The sequence below is a fragment of the Chiloscyllium punctatum genome, chromosome 37, assembly GCF_047496795.1.
Source record: "Chiloscyllium punctatum isolate Juve2018m chromosome 37, sChiPun1.3, whole genome shotgun sequence".
Taxonomy (NCBI): Eukaryota; Metazoa; Chordata; class Chondrichthyes; order Orectolobiformes; family Hemiscylliidae; genus Chiloscyllium; species Chiloscyllium punctatum.
In genome coordinates, this window is record NC_092775.1 from 14,765,985 (window position 1) to 14,790,600 (window position 24,616).

A 24,616-nucleotide genomic window follows, 5' to 3' on the forward strand; every position below is an offset into this window, starting at 1 on the left:
TATTAGAATTAGAATTAAAATTCTAATAATCCAGAAACTCAGCTAATGTTCTGGGAACATGGGTTAGAATCCCGCCACAGCAGATGGTGGAATTTGAATTCAATTTTAAAAAAATCTGAAATTAAGAATCAACTGATGATCATGAAACCGCTGCTGATTGTTGGTAAAATCTATCTGGTTCATTCACGTCCTTTAGGGAAGGAAACTGTCATCCTTACCTGGTCTGGCCTACATGTGACTCCAGACCCACAGCAACGTGGTCGACTCTTAAATGAGCCACTCAGTTTTAATCAATCGACTGCAAGAAAGTAGCTCACCACCACCTACTCTAGGGCAATAGAGGGTGGGAAATAAATACTAGCCTAGCCAGCGATGCTCACGCCCCAAGACTGAATTCTTAAAAATTATTAAACTCTTAATTTCAGATTGTTTTTAAATTTAGTTCAAATTCTACGTTCTGTCATGGTGGGATTTCAACACAGGTCCCCAGAACATTGCCTGGGTCCTGGATTAATAATCTAGTGATCATGCCATGAGGCCATCACCTCTCCCTAACAGGGGGATCATAACACCGTGAAGAGATGCAGTGTGGGAGAAATAGCAGGGCTAGCGAATGGGCAGATGGGGGTTATACGGGTTCTGCCAAATGTTCAATCGCATTCATTGTCAGTGTTTTTAATCTTCTCAAATAACTATAAGTGTTCCTTCTTGCAGCATTTTGTCCATTTGTATTTGAGTCTGGTGTCCTTTCTCAAGTTTTCTGAAAACCTGTTCTAGCAGATTGGTATCTTGATATTCATGATTCTTCACAATGCTGGCCTCTTTTCTCACTGGTCTGGGGTGTCTGAAGATATTGTTTTCCATTTAATTATTCAGCTAAGCATACACCTTCTTGCGTTACCCCCACCCAATCACAAAGCTGTGATCGCTAACTTGGGTCAGCCATCAAGGTTCTGAACTGCTACAGAGATCGAAGCCCATATTGTCACCAATCGGAGCTGCACTGGGCAGGCGGCTGAGATACCTGGCTCAGATGAGGGGCACTACCCACTACATCATGGCACCTCCCACAAATATACAATTAACAAACAACCAATAGGAAATCTCATAAATACATGATACTGCAACACAATGTGACTAAAGGAATTTTAAGCCCATTTATAAACTCCACTTCATTCTTACCCTTCCTCTTCTGCTTCTTGATTATCAGGATTCTCTTCAGTAGGCAATTCGTGCTTCTGCAGTTCTTTAGCGAAAGAAGGAACCTTCATCATTATTTATTTCCTTATTTTAAAGATCTTACATTTTAGATAAGTTAATAAAGAAGAAAAAGATTTTCATGAAAAGGCCTATTCACAAGACATCCCAAAGTGCTCTATGCCAATTAAGTACTTTTGAAAGTGTTGCCAATGTTCTTGCAGTATAGGGACAGATGTTAACTTCGGCACCAAATAAGCTGCACTGAAATAACTGACTAATACTATCCCAACGAATGGGATTCCTGGATAACTCTAATTCCAGAATGAAAGCTGGCTTCAGAGACCAAATGTTTGATTTCTGCAATTGGTTACCGTGGTAGTTAATGACTGAAATGTTAGGCTGCAGATGTTCTTTAACAACAGAACATGAATTGATTACACAAAAGAAAAATCAAATTAACAAAGCTTTGACAAGCAAAACAGAATTTCAATCTGTTTCCTTCCTCTAACATGTAATCTGTCTGAGAGACATTAGACAATAGACAATAGACAATAGGTGCAGGAGTAGGCCATTCTGCCCTTCGAGCCAGCACCACCATTCATTATGATCATGGCTGATCATCCTCAATCAGTATCCTGTTCCTGCCTTATCCCCATAACCCTTGATTCCACTATCCTTGAGAGCTCTATCCAACTCTTTCTTGAAAGTATCCAGAGACTTGGCCTCCATAGCCTTCTGGGACAGAGCATTCCACACACCCACCACTCTCTGGGTGAAGAAGTTTCTCCTCAACTCTGTTCTAAGTGACCTACCCCTTATTTTTAAACTGTGTCCTCTGATTTGGGACTCACCCATCAGCAGAAACATGCTTCCTGACTCCAGAGTGTCCAATCCTTTAATAATCTTATACTGTCTCAATCAGATCCCCTCATAGCCTTCTGAACTCAAACATATACAAGCCCAGTCGCTCCAATCTTTCAGCGTAAGATAGTCCCGCCATTCCGGGAATTGACCTTGTGAACGTACGCTGCACTCCCTCAATAGCCAGAATGTCTTTCCTCAAATTTGGAGACCAAAACTGCGCACAATATTCCAGGTGCAGTCTCACCAGGGCCCTGTATAGCTGCAGAAGGACCTCTTTGCTTCTATACTCAATTCCTCTTGTTATGAAGACCAGCATGCTATTACCTTTCTTCACTACCTGCTGTACCTGCATGCTTGCTTTCATTGACTGGTGCACAAGAACACCTAGGTTTCGTTGTACTGCCCCTTTACCTAGCTTGACTCCATTTAGGTAGTAATCTGCCTTCCTGTTCTTGCCACCAAAGTGGATAACCACACATTTATCCATATTAAACTGCATCTGCCATGCACCTGTCCACTCACCTAGCCTGTCCAGGTCACCCTGTATTCTCCTAACATCCTCCTCAAATTTCACCCTGCCACCCAACTTTGTGTCATAGCAATATGACATATCAATCCTATCTCAAATCTGTGATGTTATACTTCACTTATTCTTCCCAGTTCTTTTCCTTGCACTGCTGAGACAGCTTTACAATTTCGTTTTGAGTCTGTTAGCACCACCACTTTTCATTTGTGCTGGGATAACTTCCTTTCTGCTTGGATTCTGGAATACATCTTTACACTCTCACAACATGAGTGTGTCATAGACCAAAACCATGTCAGCCTTGAAATGTACTGGAAATGTACTGAAAAACCTGATTCTCCTGCCAGAAATAAAAACTGAACCAACCTGAATTCCCTGATTGTTCTGAGCCAAACTGAAGTCCACAGCTAAACTAATGGTCTCTTGTCTGTTTGTAGGTTTAGCAATATAAGCATTCCACCCATTAACACAATATGTCTCCTGTCAGACACTTCACTGGAGTCACATGCCTTCTCAGAAAGTAAGTGTTTAAGTCACTGTTTCAAATGACTTTCTGATCCTTTTTAAGATGGAACTAACCAAAATCAATCTGCCTGTTTTAAAATCCAGATTAGATGATAATAATATAGCTTATACAATTTTTATCACCCTAATTCATCTGTTTCAGTATGGGTTGTTGACAAAGACATCAGGAGCACTCCTGTGTTCTTCTTGAAATAGTAGCTGTGAGATCTTCAACCTCCAGCTTCGACAGCATGTGGGGCACAGGTTTAACAAATTGGCTGAAAATTGGCAGCATAACCTTCCTCCTTTGCAAACAGTCCTTTTCGAAGAAAAGCCTATAGATTTGCTTTTTCATAACCTTGCTAATTTGGTGTTCAGCTTTAGTGACTGATGCACTGGGGCTTGGAAATCCCTTTGTCAGGTCCAGAGGCTGAGTCACTTCTCCTCTGGATCCTTCTCTAACAGCACCATGAGTGTTCCAACCTGCCATAGACTACAGCGGCTCAAAAAGGCAACTCATCACCACCTTGTCAATGGGAACTAAGGATGGGTAATTAATGCTGGCCCAGCGACGACTGCATACTGCAAATTAATTTTTTTTTAAAATCATGAAATAGCAGCCCTTTGTTTAAGCCACGCCTCATTTGTTAACTTGAATCTCCTTCATCATAGGATCCCTAAAGTGTGGGAGCATGCTATTCAGCCCATCATGTGTGCATCAATCCTCTAAAGGGTATCCCACCCTCATCGCTGTAACCCTCCATTTCCCATGGCTAATTCAACTATCCTACACCTCCTTGAAGACAATGGGCAATTTGGCATGGCCAATCCACCTAACCTACGTATGCTTGGACTCTAGGAGGAAACTGGAGCACCTGGATGAAACCCACGCAGATGCTCGCCCGAGGCTGGAATTGAACCTGGGTCTCTAACACTGTGCTGGAACTGTGTTGCTGGAAAAGCGCAGCAGGTCAGGCAGCATCCAAGGAGCAGGAGAATCGACGTTTCGGGCATGAGCCCTTCTTCAGGAATGAGGGAAGTGTGTCCAGCAGGCTAAAATAAAAGGTAGGGAAGAGGAATTTGGGGGAAGGGCATTGGAAATGCTTTCAGGAATGAGGAAAGTGTGTCCAGCATCTGCAGTCCTCAATTTCTCCTCTCTAACACTGTAGGCCACCTTGCCAACCTTGACTCCATCCAGTCATAGAGTCATTGAGATTTACAGCACACTGAAAGGCCCTTTAGCCTACTGCATCCACCATTGGTCAAAACAGTCACCTAACTATTCTAATCCCGTTTTCCAGTACTTGGCCCATAGCCTTTTATGCCTTGGCATCTCAAGTGCACATTGAAATACATCTTCCTCCACCACTCCTACAGGCAGCGAATTCCAGATTCCCAACACCCTCTGGGTGAAAAGGGTTTTCCTTGCATCTCCTCAAAACTTCCTGTTCCTGACCTTAAATCCTCGCCCACCCCCAGTCATTGATCCCTCCATCAAGGGGAAAAGTTCCTTCATGTCTACCCAGTCTATACCTCTCATAACTTTACACATCTTATACATCCCCTCTCAATATCCTCTGTTCCAAGGAAACCAACCATAATCTGTCCAATCTGTCTGCAGAACTAAAACTCTCCAACCCAGGCAACATCCTGACAAATCTCCTCTGCACTCTGTCCAGTGCAATCACATCCCTCCTCTAATGAGGATCCAGAACTGCACACAATATATTATTATTCATGCAGCTCTCAGTGCACAGGTTGCTGCCATGTATCCTGAATCACAAGTGACCACATTCCCAAAATATTTAATTGGTTGGTTAAAAAGAACACTGCAGGGAACAGTACTTCATCTTTATAGAGTCATACAGATGTACAGCATGGAAACAGACCCTTCGGTCCAACTCATCCATGCCGACCAGGTATTCCAATCCAATCTAGTCCTACTTTCCAGCACCTGGCTCTTATCCCTCCAAACCCTTCCTATTCATATACCCCTCCAGATGCTTTTTAAATGTTGCAATTGTACCAGCCTCCACCACTTCCTCTGGCAGCTCATTCCATACACGTACCACCCTCTGAGTGAAAAAGTTGCCCCTTAGGTCTCTTTTATATCTTTGCCCTCTCACCCAAACCTGTGCCCTCTAGTTCTGGACTCCCCCACCCCAGGGAAAAGACTTTGTCCATTTACCCTATCCATACCTCTCATGATTTTGTAAACCTCTATAAGGTCACCCCTCAGCCTCCGACACTCCAGGGAAAACAGCCCCACCCTGTTCAACCTCTCCCTATAGCTCAAATTCTCCAACCCTGACGACATCCTAGTGAATCTTTTCTGAACCCTTTCAAGTTCAGGCATTTTCCAGATCAAACCAACTTAATAATTTCAGGCCATAATTATTGTCCCCATGTTTTTCAGACAGCAGTTGCTGTTAGTTCTCATTTATGCTTATTGAATCTCTCCAGCCTCCTGCTCAATCATGGATCTTCCCTATTGTACTTTTCCCACATTCTCTGTCCCTGAGCTCCCTGAAAATCTGTGACATCTGCTATGTCTAACAAAAGGTTGCTGAGCTGAAACGTTTGGCTGAATTTTCCCAGCCCCTGAACAATGCAGTCAATAGCGAGTCATTAGGAAGGACGTACAAGATGAAGAAATGCCATTTTTGACATGAGGAAAAGAAGCCCAATAAGAATTTAATGGGTTTTAATATGAATGTCCCTGTTCAGGGGTGAGGGGCCAATTCACCGGCATTAACATTTTGTTAATACCTAATTTCACCTCATTTATATGCAGCTTGCTATGTTTGCCAGCAGTGGAGAAAAACTGACAATGTGGTGGCAATTTATGACATGATAGTTTGTGTGGTTATATGGCATCTTGAACCTTACTTCTCTGGACCTCCATTTTGACCAGCGACTGTCTGCATGTACCCTCTGTCATAGAACCCTCGAATCCCTACAGTGCAGGTGGAGGCTGTTTGGTCCACAGCCATTTGAATACAGAACTGACTCAAAGGTAGTGGAAGGTTGTTTTTCAGACTAGAGGCCTGTGACCAGTGGAGTGCCACAAGGATTGGAGCTGGGTCCACTACTTTTGTCACTTACATAAATGATTTGGATGTTAGCATAAGAGGTATGGTTAGTAAGTTTGCAGATGATACCAAAATTGAAGGTGTAGTGGACAGCAAAGAAGGTTACTTCTTCCTGATGAAGGGCTTATGCCCAAAACATTGATTCACCTGCTTCTCGGATGCTGCCTGTCCTGCTGTGCTTTTCCAGCAACACATTCTCGACTCTAATCTCCAGCATCTGCAGTCCTCACTTTTTCCAAAGAGACCTTGGAGTGCAGGTTCATAACTCCTTGAAAGTGGAATCGCATGTAGATAGGATAGTGATGAAGGCGTTTGGTATGCTTTCCTTTATTGGTCAGAGTAATGAGTACAGGACTTGGGAGGTCATGTTGCGGCTGTACGGGACATTGGTTAGGCCACTTCTGGAATACTGTGTGTGATTCTGGTCTCTTTCCAATCGGAAGGATGTTGTGAAACTTGAAAGGGTCCAGAAAACATTTACTAGGACGTTGCCGGGATTGGAGGATTTGAACTATCAGGAGAGGTTGAACAGGCTGGGGCTGTTTTCCCTGGAGCGTTGGAGGCTGAGGGGTGACCTTATAGAGGTTTATAAAGTCATTAGAGACATGGATAGGATAAATAGACAAAGTCTTTTACCTGGGGTGGGGGAGTCCAGGACTAGAGGGCATTGGTTTAGGGAAAGAGGGCAAAGATATAAAAGAGACCTAAGGGGCAACTTTTCACGCAGAGGGTGGTACATGTATGGAATGAGCTGCCAGAGGAAGTGGTGGAGGCTGGTGCAATTGCAACATTTAAAAAGCATCTGGATGGGTATATGAATAGGAAGGGTTTGGAGGGATATGGGCCAAGTGCTGGCAGGTGGTACTAGATTGGGTTGGGATATCTGATTGGGATAGATGAGTTGGTCTGTTTCTGTGCTGTACATCTCTATGACTCTGCACCAATCCTCCCCAGAACACCCCACCCAAACCTTCACCCTATCCCTGTAACCCCACATTTCCCATGGCTAACCCACCTAGTCTGTACACAATGGAGCAATTTAGCATAGCCGATCCACCTAACCTGCACATCTTTGGACTGTGGGAGGAAACTGGAGCTCCTGAAGAAAACCTGTACAGACATGGGGAGAAAGTGCAAACTCCACACTGACAATTTCCTGAGGCTGGAATTGAACCTGGATCCCTGGCACCAGCCTTGCCATTTCATCATTGCACATTCAGCAATCACATAATACGACACCTTTTTTCACAATGCTGCTGTGAGGCTGCTTTACTGCAGGGACAGGTATTCATTCTATGCATTGGGACAGGAAAGGATCTCAGGCCTCTTAGCTGTGTCTCTTAAGAGTGCACTCACTCTGCACCCACTTGGATACCCACAGCATTCTTGGCCTTGCCTTTTAGTGCAGACAGATAGCCAGGCAGCTTATCATGTTTGGCAGCAATGAACAGTCAAGGGGGACTTGTGGTCAGTTAGGAGGCTGAAGGTGAGTAAGTAGGAAGCACAGAGTGCAGGAACTGTTCGTAGTTTGGGGCGGATGGGGTGAATGAGAGTCATTAAGGGAAGATGCTGCATGCAATTTTGCGAGTGGTGAACCATGAGAACTGAGATGGATGCAATGGCAGAGTTAAGAGTGACTGTGAGGTTGCAGAGAGAATACTGTGGCAAAGTGCAGAAGGTCATCAACCTGACTGCAGCATGGCCGTGCGCTCCTGCAGACATTGGGCACATACTGACCCGGACAGTGACTTCAAATCTGGGCGGCAGAATTTGGCCGAGTTTGCAGCTTGGGTTTCAATGTGGCCTCAGCAGGGTGAGTGCATGAAGGTGCCAACACTTCCCAACTGAGCATAGTGGTACCTGGAGCATACATAATCGGGCAAAGAGGGGAGAATCGCATGAGATAACTTGCTAGAGTTCACTGAGAGAAGCCTTTTGCGAAGGTCTGTTGAATTAAGAGCCAAGTTTTGGGAAACTTCGGCCCATTAATTCTGTTTTTGTCCACATAGATACAGTGTAATAATTTTCAAATTCTTTTTCACTTTTATTTCCAATGACAGGCCTAATCCACTCAACCTCTCCATGCAAGACAGTGTCGCTATACCTGGTCTCAGCCTTGTGAATATTCTTTGGAATGCCTCCGTGCTAGTATACCTTTCTAAGGCTAAGGGGCCCAAAACTATGTCAGTATTCTACCCATGGTCTGACCAATACCTTGCATTGTTTTAGCAAAATCTCCCTACTTTTGCACTCTAATCCCTCTGAAATAAAAACCAATCTTCTCGTTGCCTTCCCCGTTTACTTGTTAGTTTTTTGTGATTCAAGGACTCCCAAATCCCTTTGTTCTATAGCTTTTGGTATGCCTTTCTCCTTTTAAACAATATTCAGCCCATCTATTCATCCTGCCAAATCTCACATTTCCCACATTACATGCCGTCTGCCAAGTTCCTGCTCACTTGCCGAATTTCTCTATGTATGTCTGCAGATTCTATTGCCCACCTTCTTCCTAAACCCGGTATGTTCTCTCTTTCTCAGATAATAATCCAACTCCAGAGGGAGTTGGACCTGCCTCTGTTTACAGCATACTGGATTAGTGGTGCTGGAAGAGCACAGCAGTTCAGGTAGCATCCAACGAGCAGTGAAATCGACGTTTCGGGCAAAAGCCCTTCATCAGGATTCACTGCTCGTTGGATGCTGCCTGAACTGCTGTGCTCTTCCAGCACCACTAATCCAGTATTTGGTTTTCAGCATCTGCAGTCATTGTTTTTACTCTGTTTACAGCGTCCTGTCAGTTACTGTGAGAGGTTTATAGTTCCAAGTCGGGAAGTAACCATCCCATTCACAAACTGAGCAAGTAGGATTGAAATTAAGGAGCAAATTACTGCAGATGCCGAAATTTGCACTGAAAACAAAAAAATATTGGAGCTCTGATGAAGAGTAATTTACATTTGAAACGTTAGCTTGCTTTCTCTCCATGGATGCTGCCTGACCCAGTGTGATCTCCAGCAGTTTTTATTTTCAGGATTGAAATTAAGCTCAGGTTAGTAGACTGTCTGTCAGGAGTCAGCCTGGTTGGTCAAATATTGTGTGCAGACTTTCTATTATTGAGTATTGCAGCCCTTTTTGTCTTCTTAGCATAAAGAACAGGAATTAACATTTCGGTTTAAGATCAGATTTTACTTAAGGCTACCTGTGTCGCTGGTCTTGCTCTGTGGCACAGCCTCCAATTCTCCATACAGCCTGTTAAGGATAGCAGTGGCTATCGGCATCATCATGGCTGTGGTGGCTGTGTTACTCAGCCACATGGACAGAAGGGCAGTGGTCAGCATCATTCCCAGTGTGAGCCTAAAGAACACAGCCAATACAGGGTTACAATTCCAGTATGATATGGCACAAGAGATAGCTATTTGTCTGTCTTTGTGTGCTGACAATTTCTATCCAGCGTCACCCACATATTTGCAAACATTTTCCCCTTCAAGTATTAATCCAATTGCCTTTTGAAAGTAACCATTGAATTGCTTTCTCCTCCTTTTGTGCCATGCCACCCAAGTCATCCTTACTCACTGTACAATTCCCTCATTTTGCCTCCTGCTGGTTTGACCATTCCCTTGAATCTGTGCTTACCAGCTCTTTTTGAAACACTTTCTTCTTATTTACTGTCACTAAATATTTCATAGCTTCTCACCGTCTGCCCAGCTCACCGCCAAACCATGCCCCCTCCACTTCTTTCTCTGATATAAGGAAAACAAGTTCACTTCTCTGGTCTCTCCAGGAATCCCTTAAGTACATTTTTAAAGAAACTCATTAAGGGTCCTTAGACAGTACTGTCCAAATCTATGAGCTCTACCATCTAGAAGGACAAGGACAGCTAAAGCATGCGAACACCACCTACATACAAAATCAGTGAGTGGGCAAATGCATGGCAGATGAAGTAAAATGGAGATAACTGTGAGGATATCCACTTTGGTAGCGCAAAAACAGGAATGCAGATTATTATTTGAATGGTGACAAGACTGGGAAAAGGGGAAATGAAACTAAACCACTCACCATCCCAACATGGAAATATACCGCCATTCGTTCATTGGGTCAAAATCCTGGAATTCCCTCCCTACCAGCATTGTGGGTCAACCCATAGCATGTGGGCTGCAGCGATTCAAGAAGACAATTCACCACCACCTTCTCAAGGACAAATAGGGATGGGCTATCAATGTTGGCCAGGCAGTGACACCCAAGCCCCACAAATTAAGTTTTATAAATGATTGATAAAAAATCCTGAGCATTCTTGTCTTGGTGGTGAAGAAGGTAAATGTCAAAGTGAGTGGATTGGAGTACAGACCAGGGATGTCATGCTGCAGGACAGTACAGGACTTTTATGAGACCACATCTGGAGTACTCTGTGCAGTTTAAGTCTCCTTATCTGAGTAAGGATGTTCTGGCTATGGGTGGGATGCAGCAAAGGGTTCCTAGACTGGTTCCTGGGATGGCAGGACTGACGTATGAAGACCGATTGGATTAGTCAAGATTATAGTCACTGGAGTTTAGCAGAATGAGAGGAGACCTCATAGAAACCTATGATATTCTAACATGACTGGCAGGATAAACACAGAAAAGATGCTCCCGATGACTGAGGAGTCCAGAACCAGAGGGGTAACAATCTAAGCACAGGGGTATGCCATTTGAGATGAGGAAACGTTTCTTCACCCAGAGCGGTGAGTCTTGGAATTTTAAGCCACAGAAAGCAGTTGAGGCCAAAACATTGAATGTTTTGAAGATGGAGTTAGATGCAGTTCTTAGGGCCAGGGGGATCAAAGGGAATAGGGACAAAGCAGGAACAGGACACTAAGCTGGAGCATCAGCCACGAATGGTGGAGCAGGCTCAAAGGGCTGAATAGCCTGCTCACATTCTTATTTTCTATTGGTGGGGCAGTGTGAGTATCGGATGTTTCTCCCCCCGGTTGGTGAAAGTGCGGGATAAAGGAAGGCCGGGTGGGGTTATATCTTTTACATGGGTACCGTCTGCACACAGGAAAGATGATGCCTCACCTTCTGCCTTCCAGCCGAGTCTCCAAAACTTGTTCCCCCAAACCTCTTCCCCTCCCCCACCTCATTGCCCTCAGGTGTCTGATCACTGTTTGCCCAGTAAGCACAGGATTCCTGGCCCCCACTATAGAATTAAGACCACAGGAACAGAATGAGTTCATTGAGGGCACTGAGTCTGTTGAACTAGAATCCTGATAACCTTCAATTTCACTTTCCTCCCTTTCTTCCCCCAGTAAGCCTTGATTTTCTTAATGATTAAAACTCTGTCTGTCTCAGCCTTGAATATACTCATAAGAAAGGAGCAGAAGTGAGCCATTCTGCTCATCGAGCCTGCTCCTCTAATTCTGTTCCTGCTGGGACTGGAAGAGCAGCCGATCACTTAAGGTGTCACTCCTATCATAATATCACTGCTGCACAGGCTTTTTGAACAAAAGTAATCAATTGTTCTCATGAGGCGGGGGGCTGTGGGGATGGAGGTGGAATTAGCCATGTATCTTGTTAAAATTCAGGTCAATGAATCTCCATAGTTGTGTTGTTCAAATCTCTGATTACTCTGTTCTCTCCCTTAGATTTCTGAATTGAATTTTGTGACAGTTCTACAGGCAGCAAAGACTATGAAGCCCTGAGTGTTCCAATGACCACAGAGCATGTTTCAGAATGAACTAGATTTCACTCTTACCATTTCGGTCCATGCTGCAAAGTTCTGTGCTATCAGTTCTTGCTATAGAACCCATCTGCCTTTCTGATCGAAAACATGAACGAAACCTTCCTCAAATATTTCACTGAGCATCACTGTACTCCCTAATCTGCTCAATATCCAACTCTCAGTCTGCTTTGCCTCAAGATACATTGGATGCCAAGACATTCATAAATTTGATTGAATGACTAATAATACTCATAAACAATCACCCCTTGCAGAACAACAAGGGCCTATTTCAAGTGCTGAATGAAAGTTGCTTCTTATGAACTAGAATCCTTACAATGTGAAAGTAGGTCATTCAGCCCATTGAATCCACACCATCCCTCCAAAGAGCATGCCATCCAGACCCAACCCCCTACAATATCCTTGTAACTCTGCATTCCCATGGTTAACCCACCTAGCCTACACACTATAGGCAATTCAGCACAGCCAATCCACCTAACCTGCAAATCTTTGGTCTGTGGGAGGAAACCAGAACACCCAGAGGAAACCCATGCAGACACAGGGAGAATGTGCAAACTACACACAGACAGTCGCCTAAGGCTGGAATCGAACCCAGGTCCCTGAAGCTCTGAGGCAGCAGTGCTAACCACTGAGCCACCCTGCTGCCCCACCCCGATTTCCAATGAAGTTGCAAATTGGCTGCATCATTGCTGTGCTTACATTAAAGGGTTAATCCCCAAACACCTGAGGATTACGAGTGCTACTCTGCGGTGCAGATTACAGTCTTCAATCGCCACGGCCATGACCAAGCCACCAAAGAAGAGAACATTCGTGTCAAGGAAGTACAAGGGGCAGGTCTTTGATGAAGGTAGGATTCCAAACAGCGGTAAGAGGCTGAGAGGGAGCAGTGCGGTTACTGCTAGAGGCAACACTTCCATGCACCAGTACATAGCCATAATCAGAACTATATAGAGACATTTCCCTTCCTGGTGGAATAAAAAAAATCTAATTAAAACCACACAATAAGAAAGTAGGTCAATTATAGCGACTGTAAAGATCAATTCCAGTATTACTTTTATTAAAATAAATAAGATCCTGAAGGGAATTGTTAGGCTGGATGCTAAGGGAATTTTGAAAACATTAGAACAAGGGAACACAGTTTAAAAATAAGGGATCTTCCATTTAAGATGGTGATGAGGACATTTTTTTACTCTCAGAGAAATTCTCTTATCCAGAGTGTGGTGGAGGCAGGATTATTGAATATTATTATGCAAACATAGCTGACTGACAAAGAGTCAAAGGGTTTGTTTAAATTCACTCATGGGATGTGGGCTCCGTTGGCTGGGCCATCAAGTAATACCCATCCCTAGCTGCTCTTGTGAAGATGGTGTTGAGCTATATTCATGAACTGCTGCAGACTATGTGCAGTAGGCAGGTCTACAATACTAGGCAAAAGTGCGGACTGCAGATGCTGGAAACCAGAGTTTAGATAGAGGCCTCTATTCCTGATGAAGGGCTTTTGCCCGAAACGTCGATTTTCCTGCTCCTCGGATGCTGCCTGACCTGCTGTGCTTTTCCAGCACCACTCAGGTCCACAATAGTGTTAGGGAGGGAATGTCAGAATTTTGGCCCAACAAAACAAAGGAATGGGGATATATTTCCAAGTCAGCATGGTGAATGACTTGGAGGCGAACTTACAGGTGATGGTGTTTCCATATATCTGCTGCCCTTGTCCTTCTAGATAACAGTAGTTGTGGATTTGGTAGATGCTTTTTAAGGACCCTTATATAACATTTTAAGTTTGCTACTGGAATAAGTGTTACTGTATTATCAGCTTATGTATCATGGTTGAAGAAATACTATCTACAACTGACAATATGCAACCACATGAACAAGGAGGTATAGCACTGAAGATTAAAGATATGGTACATGTAACTATCCAACAAAAAGAATATCAACCTGTACAGAACACATTTCATAATCAAACATTCTGACTCTTGAATATGCATGCATGTCTGAATCTCAACCTAGTTAAATGGTAACAGGATTCAAACTGGTTAGAATCAGAGCCCCTTACAGTGTAAAAATAGGCCATTTGGTCCAACAGGTCCACACCAACTCTCTGAAGAGCATCCCACCCAGACTCACCTCCCTACCCTACAAGTCAAGGCTGTATGACACTATGACGCTAAGGAACAACTGATCCAGGGACGCCCAGTAATGGAACAAGGTTGGTGAATGGTTGGTTAAATAACAGCCAATTGTAGAGCAGATGGCAAAAGGACGCAGGGAGAAGATTTCACAGGTCTCACTAGACTCATGGCAAAACTGCAACAGAAGATTGAATCCATTGGGATTAGTTATGTTTGCCCAAGAAATTTCTTTCACACTGTGGATGATACTGGATTAGCAGAAATACTTTTCCTTGCAATCAACACTGTAGAGAATTCAAAGTGCAAGAGTCAACAATGTTTACGACAAAATGCAAGCATCCAGGCAGCCAGCGAGCAGCAAACCTCATTTGAGCTTATTGATTATTTTTAACTGGCATAATTCAGAGTCAGATGCTGAAATGATTCAGAAGACATGTTTTAAATAGTTTCTTTATTCTCCCAGGAAGAATCCTCAGTGGTAGAGATCATGTCAAGCACAAAGCAATTCTAAAAGAGTCGAGGAAGTGGACATGTTGGTTTTCCCAATACTACAATCACTAAGGGTGTTGGATACAGAACTGGCTCAAAGGTAGAAGACAGAGGGTGGTGGTGGAGGTTTGTTTGTTAGACTGGAGGCCTGTGACCAGTGGAGTGCCGCAAGGATCAGTGCTGGGTCCACTACTTTTCATTAGTTATATAAATGATTTGGATGTGAGCATAAGAGGTATAGTTAGTACGTTTGCAGATGACACCTAAATTGGAGGTGTAGTGGACACCGAAGAGGGATACCTCAGATTACAACAGAATCTGGACCAGATGGGCCAATGGGCTGAGAGGTGGCAGATGGAGTTTAATTCAGATAAATGCGAAGTGTTGCATTTTGGGAAAGCAAATCTAGGGAGTGCTGCTGAACAAAGAGACCTTGGATTGTAGGTTCATAGCTCCTTGAAAGTGGAGTTGCAGGCAGATAAGATAGTGAAGAAGGCGTTTGGTATGCTTTCCTTTATTGGTCAGAGTATTGAGTACAGGAGTTGGGAGGTCATGTTGCGGCTGTACAGGACATTGGTTAGGCCACTTTTGGAATATTGCATGCAATTCTGATCTCCTTCCTATCGGAAAGATGTTGTGAAACTTGAAAGGGTTAAGAAAATCTTTACAAGAATGTTGCCAGGGTTGGAGGATTGGAGCTATAGGGAGAGGTTGAATAGACTGGGGCTGTTTTCCCTAGAGCATTGGAGGCTGAAGGGTGACCTGATAGAGGTTTAGAAAATCATGAGGGGTATGGATAGGATAAATAGACAAAGTCTTTTACCTGGGGCGGGGGAGTCCAGAACTAAATTAGATTACATTACATTACAGTGTGGAAACAGGCCCTTTGGCCCAACAAGTCCACACCGACCCACAACCCACCCATACCCCTATATATTACCCCTTACCTAACATACAGGCAATTTAGCATGGCCAATTCATCTGACCTGTACAACTTTGGACTGTGGGAGGAAACCAGAGCACCCGGAGGAAACCCACGCAGACACGGGGAGAACGTGCAAACTCCACACAGTCAGTCGCCTGAGGTGGGAATTGAACCCGGGTCTCCGGCGTTGTGAGGCAGCAGTGCTAACCACTGTGCCACCATGCCGCCCACTGCTACCATGCTGCCCACGGTATAGAGGGTATAGGTTTAGGGTGAGAGGGGGAAAGATGTAAAAGAGACCTAAGGGGCAACCTTTTCACACAGAGAGTGGTACGTGTATGGCATGAGCTGCCAGAGGAAGTGGTGGAGGCTGGTACAATTACAGCATTTTAAAAGACATCTGAATAGGAAGGGTTTGGAGGGATATGGGCTGGGTGTTGGCAGGTGGGACTAGATTTCAGTTGGGATATCTGGTCGGCATGGACAAGTTGGACCGAAGGGTCTGTACATCTCTATGACTCAGAATGAAAGAATTCCATCTAATCAGCATAGATTTGCAAGCTGTTGGAGAGAACAAAAATCCCCTGTCATAAATTGAAGGTGTGGTGCATTCAAGAACTGTGCCTTTTAATTTTCATCTGTGTATGAATGGTAGGTTGCAAGGCGAAAGAACTGTAGCTTAAAAACAGGGGTGGTGTATACCAGAATGGCTGCATCGGTTCACATGAAATACAACCCCTCGTGTAAACAATGTTCCCTCTGAACTGCACATTCTCGCAGTTCCCCCGCCATTGTGCACACTGTGATCAGCAAGCTGATACATATCACAACATGAACTTCAGTTCAAGAAGTCAGTGCCACACATCGACCTTGAATGTTCATGAAGCAGAAAAGAAAATGTCAGGGAGTCCTGATTATGAAAATTTGTTTTTTTTTGTGGCTGTGAATTCTTGGAATGTGCAGACAACCAGGAGGCATGAAGTTGTTTTCAACTAAAACATATTAGTTCTCAGCTAACTTGAGAAGTTTGGAACTGGAAACAAGTTACAGAGAGAGAAAGACATGGAAGTGGTGCAATTTGTTCTCCCCAGGAGAAGCTGCCTGTTCTGTGCAGAGAAAGAAAATACAGTTTAAGCTTGCAGAAAACCAGTTATCTCTCCTGCAGCAGATGCTGTGAGCTGTGACATTTCCAAATGAATTAGTTGCTCTGTACTTCTTACAAACCAGTGGAAGTTTCTAGAAGAAGACAATTAAACTGCAAGGGCCTGGATAGCCAATGTAGGACCATATCAACATTGGAATTGGGAAGCAAAGACCATTGGATTCACTTTCCAGCTTTTCTTTACCTCCACTGCTACCTTCCCAAGGGCAATTAGGGATGAGCAATAAATGCTGCCCTAGCTAGCGAAGCCCACATCCCATAGAAAAAAAAAGATTTGGACTGAGTACAGGGGACTGATAAACACTGCAGTGAGCAACACATGGATTTCTGAATGACAGTATTTGTAAGACAGATATCCAACTCTCGTGAGGACTCAGGAAATCTACCTTATCATTGCTAGTGCAAGCAATATAGGAACACAGTTGGGTTTAGCACCAATCCAAATTCTAAAAGCTCTGAATTGCCCAATCTCTCAAATGTAAGAATAACGACCATGCGTCAATAAATTCCACCATTTCTGACTGTACATTCAGTGACCTTGACATTTACTTGTTTATGCAGCCTTTGAACTGTACCTACCATCCAGTTGACATTGATCCTGATTTCATGACAGAGTTTAAGAACCCTTTCCTTCTTTCCAAAGTCCTGCAGTTTACATGCTAGTTATAGCCAGGAGTCCAAACTGGTGAATCTCACTCTTTAACTTCCTTTGAAGCACAGAAAATCTGAGACACTATTTAAACAGCGATGCTATGATCTCTACCTCTCTCTTTGACCCAAGGTCCCAATCACTTTCTTCCTGTACTGAGGAAACTGGCACGAGCAATTTGTGAATGTGAATTAGTGCCTCATTGTTCTGGTTATAAAATGCTGGCTTAGGGTTCTTACCTCTGGATCTACCTCTGGATCAGGCAATATGGGTTCACATAGCATTCCTAATCAGGTCATTTAGGAAGTGTTTACAACCTCCTACTCCCAAAATCAAAGCTTTGCTCAGCTTCTCTCCCATTTTAACTCTGCTGTCATCTTTGGAAGGGGTTGATCTTAATACTGTGGCATGGTTTGCTGATTGAGTTGCCTGTCTGGTAATCTGGCCCAGTGACCATTATTTGAGTATGCAACATCAATATGAAAAGACGCTATCTGGCCATGGGATGCTTCAATAGGGTCACATCCAATGCTTCCAGCTACATAAAGGTCCTTGTATTGCTATAAATCAGAGGGAACCTGAGAGTCTGCAATATTACTTCAGGTTGTTTATGCTGTTTCAGTGAGTTATTTGCAGAATCAAAACTCTTCCTACTTCTGGTCTCCCTAACCACACTCCGTCACTCCCTGTAACTCATTCCCCTCACCTTTGGTTTTCCCATTTCCTTGCTTCTCAGTTTCCCTTCTCTCCCCGCACATGGCTGACTTGTCAGAACCTGAAACCTCAAGCAAAGATGTCCAACTCGAGAGGATCTAAGGGGAATGCCACCTTTCTGTGCATGTGCACAAAGAGGAATATCCAGGTCAGGCCAGGAAGCTTTGCCACGTTTGCTTTTTTGTAGTTTGGGTTAATGTTGGGGCAAAGTAGGCAGAAGATCACCAGGACAATTTGGACAGATGGTGCAATTTATCAGTCTCTCTCATCTCAAGAGTTAAAAGTAATAAGATGCTATGTTCTAAACTCCTTATAGTCACTGTAGACAAAGAATGATTGTTCATGTTACCTGAAGCCTTTTCTCATTCTGATTTCTATGACTAAAATTTGGACTTAGTATTGTAAAAAAGTATCGTATTTACACAGAATGGTGGATGGCTGGAACGTATTACCAGCAGAGGTGGTAGAGGCAGGCACAGTAGATTCATTTAAGATGCGTCTGGACAGATGCATGATTGGATGGGGAGCAGAGGGATACAAATGCTTAGGAATTGAGCGACAGGTTTAGACAGTAGATTTGGATCAGCTCAGGCTTGGAGGGCCGAAGGGCCTGTTCCTGAGCTGTGAATTTTCTTTGTTCTTTGTTCTTATTTTTGCTCAATGAGCTGTAGGCAGAGGCTGGAAAGACTGAGCGTTTTCCCTGGAGCGTCAGAGGCTGAGGGGTGACCTGATAGAGGTTTAGAAAATCATGAGGGGCATAGATAGGGGAAATAGATAGGCCTGTTCCCTGGGGTGGAGAATCCAAAATTAGAGGGCATAGGTTTAAGGTGAGAGGGGAAAGATTTAAAAGGCACCTAATGGGCAACTGTTTCACACAGAGAGTGGTGTGTAAGGAACGAGCTACCAGAGGAAGTAGTGGAGGTTGGTACAATTACAACATTTAAAAGGCATCTGGATGGGTATGTGAATAGAAAGGGTTTAGAGAGATATGGGTCAAATGCTGGTAAATGGGACTAGATTAATTTAGGATACCTGGTTGGCATGGACGAGTTAGACGCAAGGGTCTGTTTCCATGCTGTACAACTCTATGACTATGAACTTGTTTTATTTTACTTCCCTACCCCTCACATTAATCTCACTTTGTCCACATTTGTTCCATGAGTGTGGGCAATGCTGGCTGGGACAATGTTTACCGCCTGTTCCTAATTGCCTTTGAGATGGTGGTGGTGAGCAATCTCCTTGAGTAATGGATTTATGATGGGGAAATCATGCTTGACAAACCTGTTGGAATTCTATGAAGACGTAACTAGTAGAGTTGACAAAGGGGAGCTAGTCGATGTAGTATATTTGGACCTTACATTCTTTTGGCAAAGTTCTGCATAAGAGTTTATTGCGCATGATTAAAGCACATGGAATTGGGGGAAGTGCATCGTGATGGATGGAAAACTGGTTTTCAGAGAGAAAACAACAAGTAGGAATTGATGGGTGCTTTTCAAGTTGGCAGGCAGTAACTGGCGGGGTGCCAAAGGGATTGGTGCTGGGACCTTAGCTATTCACAATATACAATAGTGATTTGGATGAGGGAACAAAATGTAAAATCTCAAAGTTGGCAGATGATGCCAAGTTGGGTGGGAGAGTGAACTGTGACGAGGTTGCAGGGATCCTTCAGCATGATCTGGATGAGTTGGACGAGTGGGCAAATCAATGGCAGCTGCAGTATAATTTGGATTAATGTGAGGTTATTCACTTTGGAAGCAAAAACAAGAATTAGATTCCCTACAGTGTAGAAACTGGCCATTTGGCCCAACAAGCCCACACCGACCTTGTGAAGAGTAACTGACCCAGACCCATTTCCCTCTGATTAATGCACCTAACACTATGGGCATTTTAGCACGGCCAATTCACCTGACTCGCACACCTTTTGGACTGTGGGAGGAAACTGGAGCACCCAGAGGAAACCCAACGAAGAAGGCAGATTACAACTTAACTGGTTGTAAATTGGGAGAAGGGAGCGTGTAGTGGGACCTGGGTGTCCTTATGGGCCAATCGCTGAAGGTAGGCATGCAGGTGCAACAGGCGGTAAAGATGGTAAGTGGTAAGTTGGCCTTCATCGCAAGAGGTTTCGTGTACAGGAGCAGGAATGTGTTGTTGCAGTTATACAGAGCCTTAGTGAGGCCACACCTAGAATATTGTGTGCAGGTTTGGTCTTCTTTTCTGAGGAAGGATGCTCCTGCTCTTGAGGGAGTGCACTGAAGGTTTACCAGACTGATTCTGGGGATGACGGGACTGACGTATGAGGAGAGATTGACCGGATTGGGATTGTGTGGGGTCGAGGGTGGGGGACGATTTCATAGACACTTATAAAAGACTAACAGGACTAGACAGGGTAGATGCAGGAAGGATATTCCCGATGGTGGGTGTGTCCAGAGAACCAGGGATCACAGTTGGAGGATTCAGGACAGACCATTTAGGACGGAGATGAGGAAACATTTCTTCGCCCAAAGAGTGGCAAGCCCATGGAATTCATTCCCACAGGGAGTAGTTGATACCAAAATATTGAACGTATTCAAGAGGTGGCTAGACATAGCATTTGGGGCAAATGGGACTAAAGGTTATGGGAAGAAATCAGGATGAGGCTATTGAGTTGGACAATCAGCCATGATAATGATGAATAGTGGAACAGGCTCGAAGGGCCGAATGGCCTCTTCCTGCTCCTATCTGCTATGTTTCTACGAACCACTGTAATCCTCGGGATGCAGGATGCGTACACACTTATTACAGACTAGCAAACATTCCTGAAGCTATGACACCTGAACCTACCTGAGGAGGCATTACAAATACAACTGGTAAAAACACAAGCGGTGCCAAGATTAAGACGAGTTGTTGCCGATAGCTCCATATCAACCGCAAGACGTCCTTCATAGCTTTCTTGGTTACAAGTGATGGGAGATCCAGTCAAAAATTAACAAGACAATTGGCTCAATGAGTGACCAAGGCTCCCTTTTATTGATAACGGGAGATGAGTTGCTCTTGATCCTTCAGGTTATAACTTCTACTTAGCTGGTGCAGTGCAAACAGTTTGGTTGATTGCAAAGATGAAAAAAAAACCCCACAGAAAATGCTGGAAATGCTCAACTTAACAGGTTATGGCAGTGTCAGGAGACAGTGTGTGAGAGACAAACATTGTTAAAGTTTCAGGGCTGAAACCTTCCTTCAGAATTGTGAAGAATCAGAAATGATTTTGAATTTGAACAAGAGGTGGGTGGGACAAGGTCAATAGGAGTGTCCGTGATTGGTTGGAAGGCAGGAGAGATTGAATGACAGAGGATTAGTCCTCCAGGGTCAGAGGGTTATGGTGATGGAGAATGGAAAGAAACAAAGAAACAAAAGATGTACCTTACAGCAGGTGCACCACAAACTGCAAGCAAGATTACAAAAAAAAACAGATAAAAATTCAAAGCATGCAAAGGAAGCAAAATCAGGCAGAGACGATGATCAGAAATTGTTGAACTCAATGTTGAAATAGCACGAGAGCCAGTTGGAAAGGTTTGGGGACAGTAAGGAGGTGCTCCATAAAACAATGTTGGTCTCGCCACGCGGAAAGGAGAGACAATATTTACAAGCAACGAGTACAATAAGCCAAAGTGAAAAAGTGCACCTAAATAAATTGCTGTTTCATTTGGAAGAAGGGTTTGGAACTTCGGTCAGTGAAAAGGGAGTAGGTAAAAAGTCAGGGGTTGCAGAGTGAGATGCTGTAGAAGGTGGTAGGATGGGGATTGCTGAGAAGTGAGCTAGGGTTTCATGAAGAGAATGGTCCCTTCAGAAATGCTGACAAGGGAGGGGGTGGTGGGTTAGGAGTACCATTGATGGGTTTTCTGTTTACACCTTCTAACGTTTGCTTTCAGAGAATGAAGGGCTCATTCAGGACAGCCAGTCTTGGTGGTATTAGCTGCCTGTATTTTTTTCATGTCCGCCACTGACAATCACACTCTGCTTGGGCAATCCTCCGTTCAAGGATATTGTTAACTTATAGTTAAATGTCCAAACTTCTCAAATGACTAAGGTGCTGGCACTCTGTGTGTGTCCTGAATTCATCATTTATTAAACCCACAGAATATGGTATAGTATCTAAAACGTAGCTCTTACAACCGTGCCTGAGCAGAGATAAGTTTCACTGAATTACACAGAAATTACAGAAATTGAACAGGCCATTGAGCAAGATGGTCTGTGCTGGTGTTTATATTCCACACAAATCTCTTCCAACTACATATTATTTATCCCTGTCCCCCTATTTTTATTCACTCACAGGATGTGCCACCAGTGATTGGGCCAACATTTATTGCCCATCCCTAATTGCACAGAGTCAAGCACATTGCTGTGGGTCTGGATCCACGTGTAGGCCAGACCAGGTAAGGATGGCAGATTTCCTTCTCTAAAGGACATTAGCATCCCAGATAGGCTTCTACAACAATCAACAGTGGTTACATGGTCGCCATTATGGAACTAAAGCTTTATCATCTGCTTTGGCAGGAGTTGAACCCATATCACTAGAACATTAGACTCAGCCTTTCTAGTACAAGCCCATTCAGAATACCACTTGGCCACCAAATCTCTTGTTACTCCCTTGTCCTTTATTAACTTATCTAGATTTTCCTGAACTACATCAACGCTATTCATCTCAAAATCTCCACATGACAATAAATTCCACCTGGTGACCACTCCCTGGGTATTCTTGGTCAGGAATGCAAATGTTTCACAGTTCCATGCTTGGTACAAAGGCTAATATATCATCAAATTATAGAATTCCCACAGTGTCCAAACAGGCCAATCAGCCCATTGAGTCCACACTGACCCGCTGAAGAGCATCATATCCAGATCCAGCCCCTGCCATATCCCTATAACCCTGTATTTCCCATGGATAATCCACCTAGCCTGCACATCCCTGGACACTATGGGCAATTTTCTTGCACATTTCTGCACCAATAGTAAGGTCACCTATTTCTTCCTCCATCTAACTCCTGCCTCATTTTACTTGATGCTGGCACTTGACTACAGCACTCTTGGCTATTTTCCCATTTTCTTATAATTTAAAAACTCTCTCAGTCTCTCTATTGCAGGGCACCATGACAAGCCCATCCTCTTCAAAGGGGCAGTCAAGAGGTAAATAAGAGAAATGTATGAAATACAGAGCTTTGTACCGAGATCTTGGAACTGAGAATGTCAGATGGAGTTGTATTTATAGATAAATGCATCTACGCACATGTACATATATCTTACTTCAAGGTGTAAGTGTGAGCTCATTTAAAGTCCTGGCTTCCTGCGAAGCAACTGCTATCTTTTAAAACTTACTTTGCTTGTTTTCAAATCCCAACATGACCATGCCCATTATAGTATGTCTGGCGGTCAGTATGCTTCTAAGAGATATGCACTGGAAAATGGGGTTAGAATAGTTAGCTGGTTGCTTTTGACTGGCGTGCATGCGATTGGCCAAAGGGTCTTTTTCTGAGCTGTAGACCTCCATGGCTCTACAGCATGCTCATAATATCTTCACTGTATTGTAGCATGGGATCTGAAGGTATAATGTTCTCAGACTCCATCTTACCCTGGGATCACTTGAATCAGGATGAGCTGATGAAAGCGTGCTGCTCCTTGTGACAAATAGCCTAACAGTGGCCCAGACACTTATGTGCCTGTGAGTGTAATAATTGTGTATACTAACCAGATCTTTCAATACCATATTATCCACACCTAGTTTCTTATGTTACAACTGATAAGTATGCCACATCAAGTAAAGATACTCTGCTGGATTTGCAAAGTGTAAATCATTTCCCCGTCCCGAACATAATAATCTCTTTTGAGACATCAAATTCCTCTGATTCTGGAATTTCATCACAGCTAATTTTATTTGATTTCCCATTGCTGGTCGTGTCTTTAGCTGTTTGGGTTTGGAACTCTGGGAATTTCCTTCCTCAAACTGTCCACCTCTCTTTCCTCCTTTAAGATTCCCCTTAAAAACGTGCCTCTTAGATCTATCGTTTGGTCACCTTGCCTCATATTTCCTTAAATGACTTGCTGTTCCTGTGAGTCACCTTGAAGTAAGATATATGTACATGTGCGTAGATGCGTTTATCTATAAATACAAGTCCATCTGACATTCTCAGTTCCAAGATCTCGGTACAAAGCTCTGTATTTCATACATTTCTCTTATTTATCTCTTGACTGCCCCTTTGAAGAGGATGGGCTTGTCGTGGTGCCCTGCAATAGAGAGACTGAGAGAGATTTTTTAAAAATGATAGGGGAGAGGTAGAGATAGAGGTTGGAAGAGACTGGGGTAAAGTCGGTGAAAAGTAGAAGAGGGAGAATGTGAAAAGAACAAGGTTAAGGGAGGAACTGTATCAACGGGAGGACAAACCTTCAGTCAGTCCATTTGGTGGTTGCATGCCTTCTTGAGTTTTCTTCCTTCTCTAGTGTCTTTAGCCTTTGTCGTCCATCTTCCGTCAAAGCCAAGTAGAGTAAGATAATGGCGAAGCAGCATTCATCATCATGGGCATTCCACTTCACTCTCTTCCAGTTATTGAGCTCAAATCCAACCGTTTTCAAGTAGACTTTTGAGGTATCTGTATTCATCAATAAACAAAATACAACTGTGTGAATGGAG

General features: G+C 43.7%; 1 protein-coding gene across 1 annotated transcript in view; it reads right to left on the reverse strand.

The window, feature by feature from the left end:
• Positions 1 to 23,479, reverse strand: part of LOC140462768 (Na(+)/dicarboxylate cotransporter 3-like) — a 60,202-nt gene extending 36,723 nt beyond the window's left edge. The window contains exons 1-5 of the mRNA XM_072556039.1: positions 23,308 to 23,479; positions 20,779 to 20,894; positions 12,587 to 12,852; positions 9,374 to 9,528; positions 1,183 to 1,246 (exon numbers count right to left, since the gene is read on the reverse strand). Of these exons, the coding sequence (XP_072412140.1) occupies positions 1,183 to 1,246; positions 9,374 to 9,528; positions 12,587 to 12,852; positions 20,779 to 20,894; positions 23,308 to 23,479 (773 nt within the window). The remainder of the gene's footprint in view (positions 1 to 1,182; positions 1,247 to 9,373; positions 9,529 to 12,586; positions 12,853 to 20,778; positions 20,895 to 23,307) is intronic.
• Between the last annotated feature and the right edge of the window lie 1,137 nt (positions 23,480 to 24,616).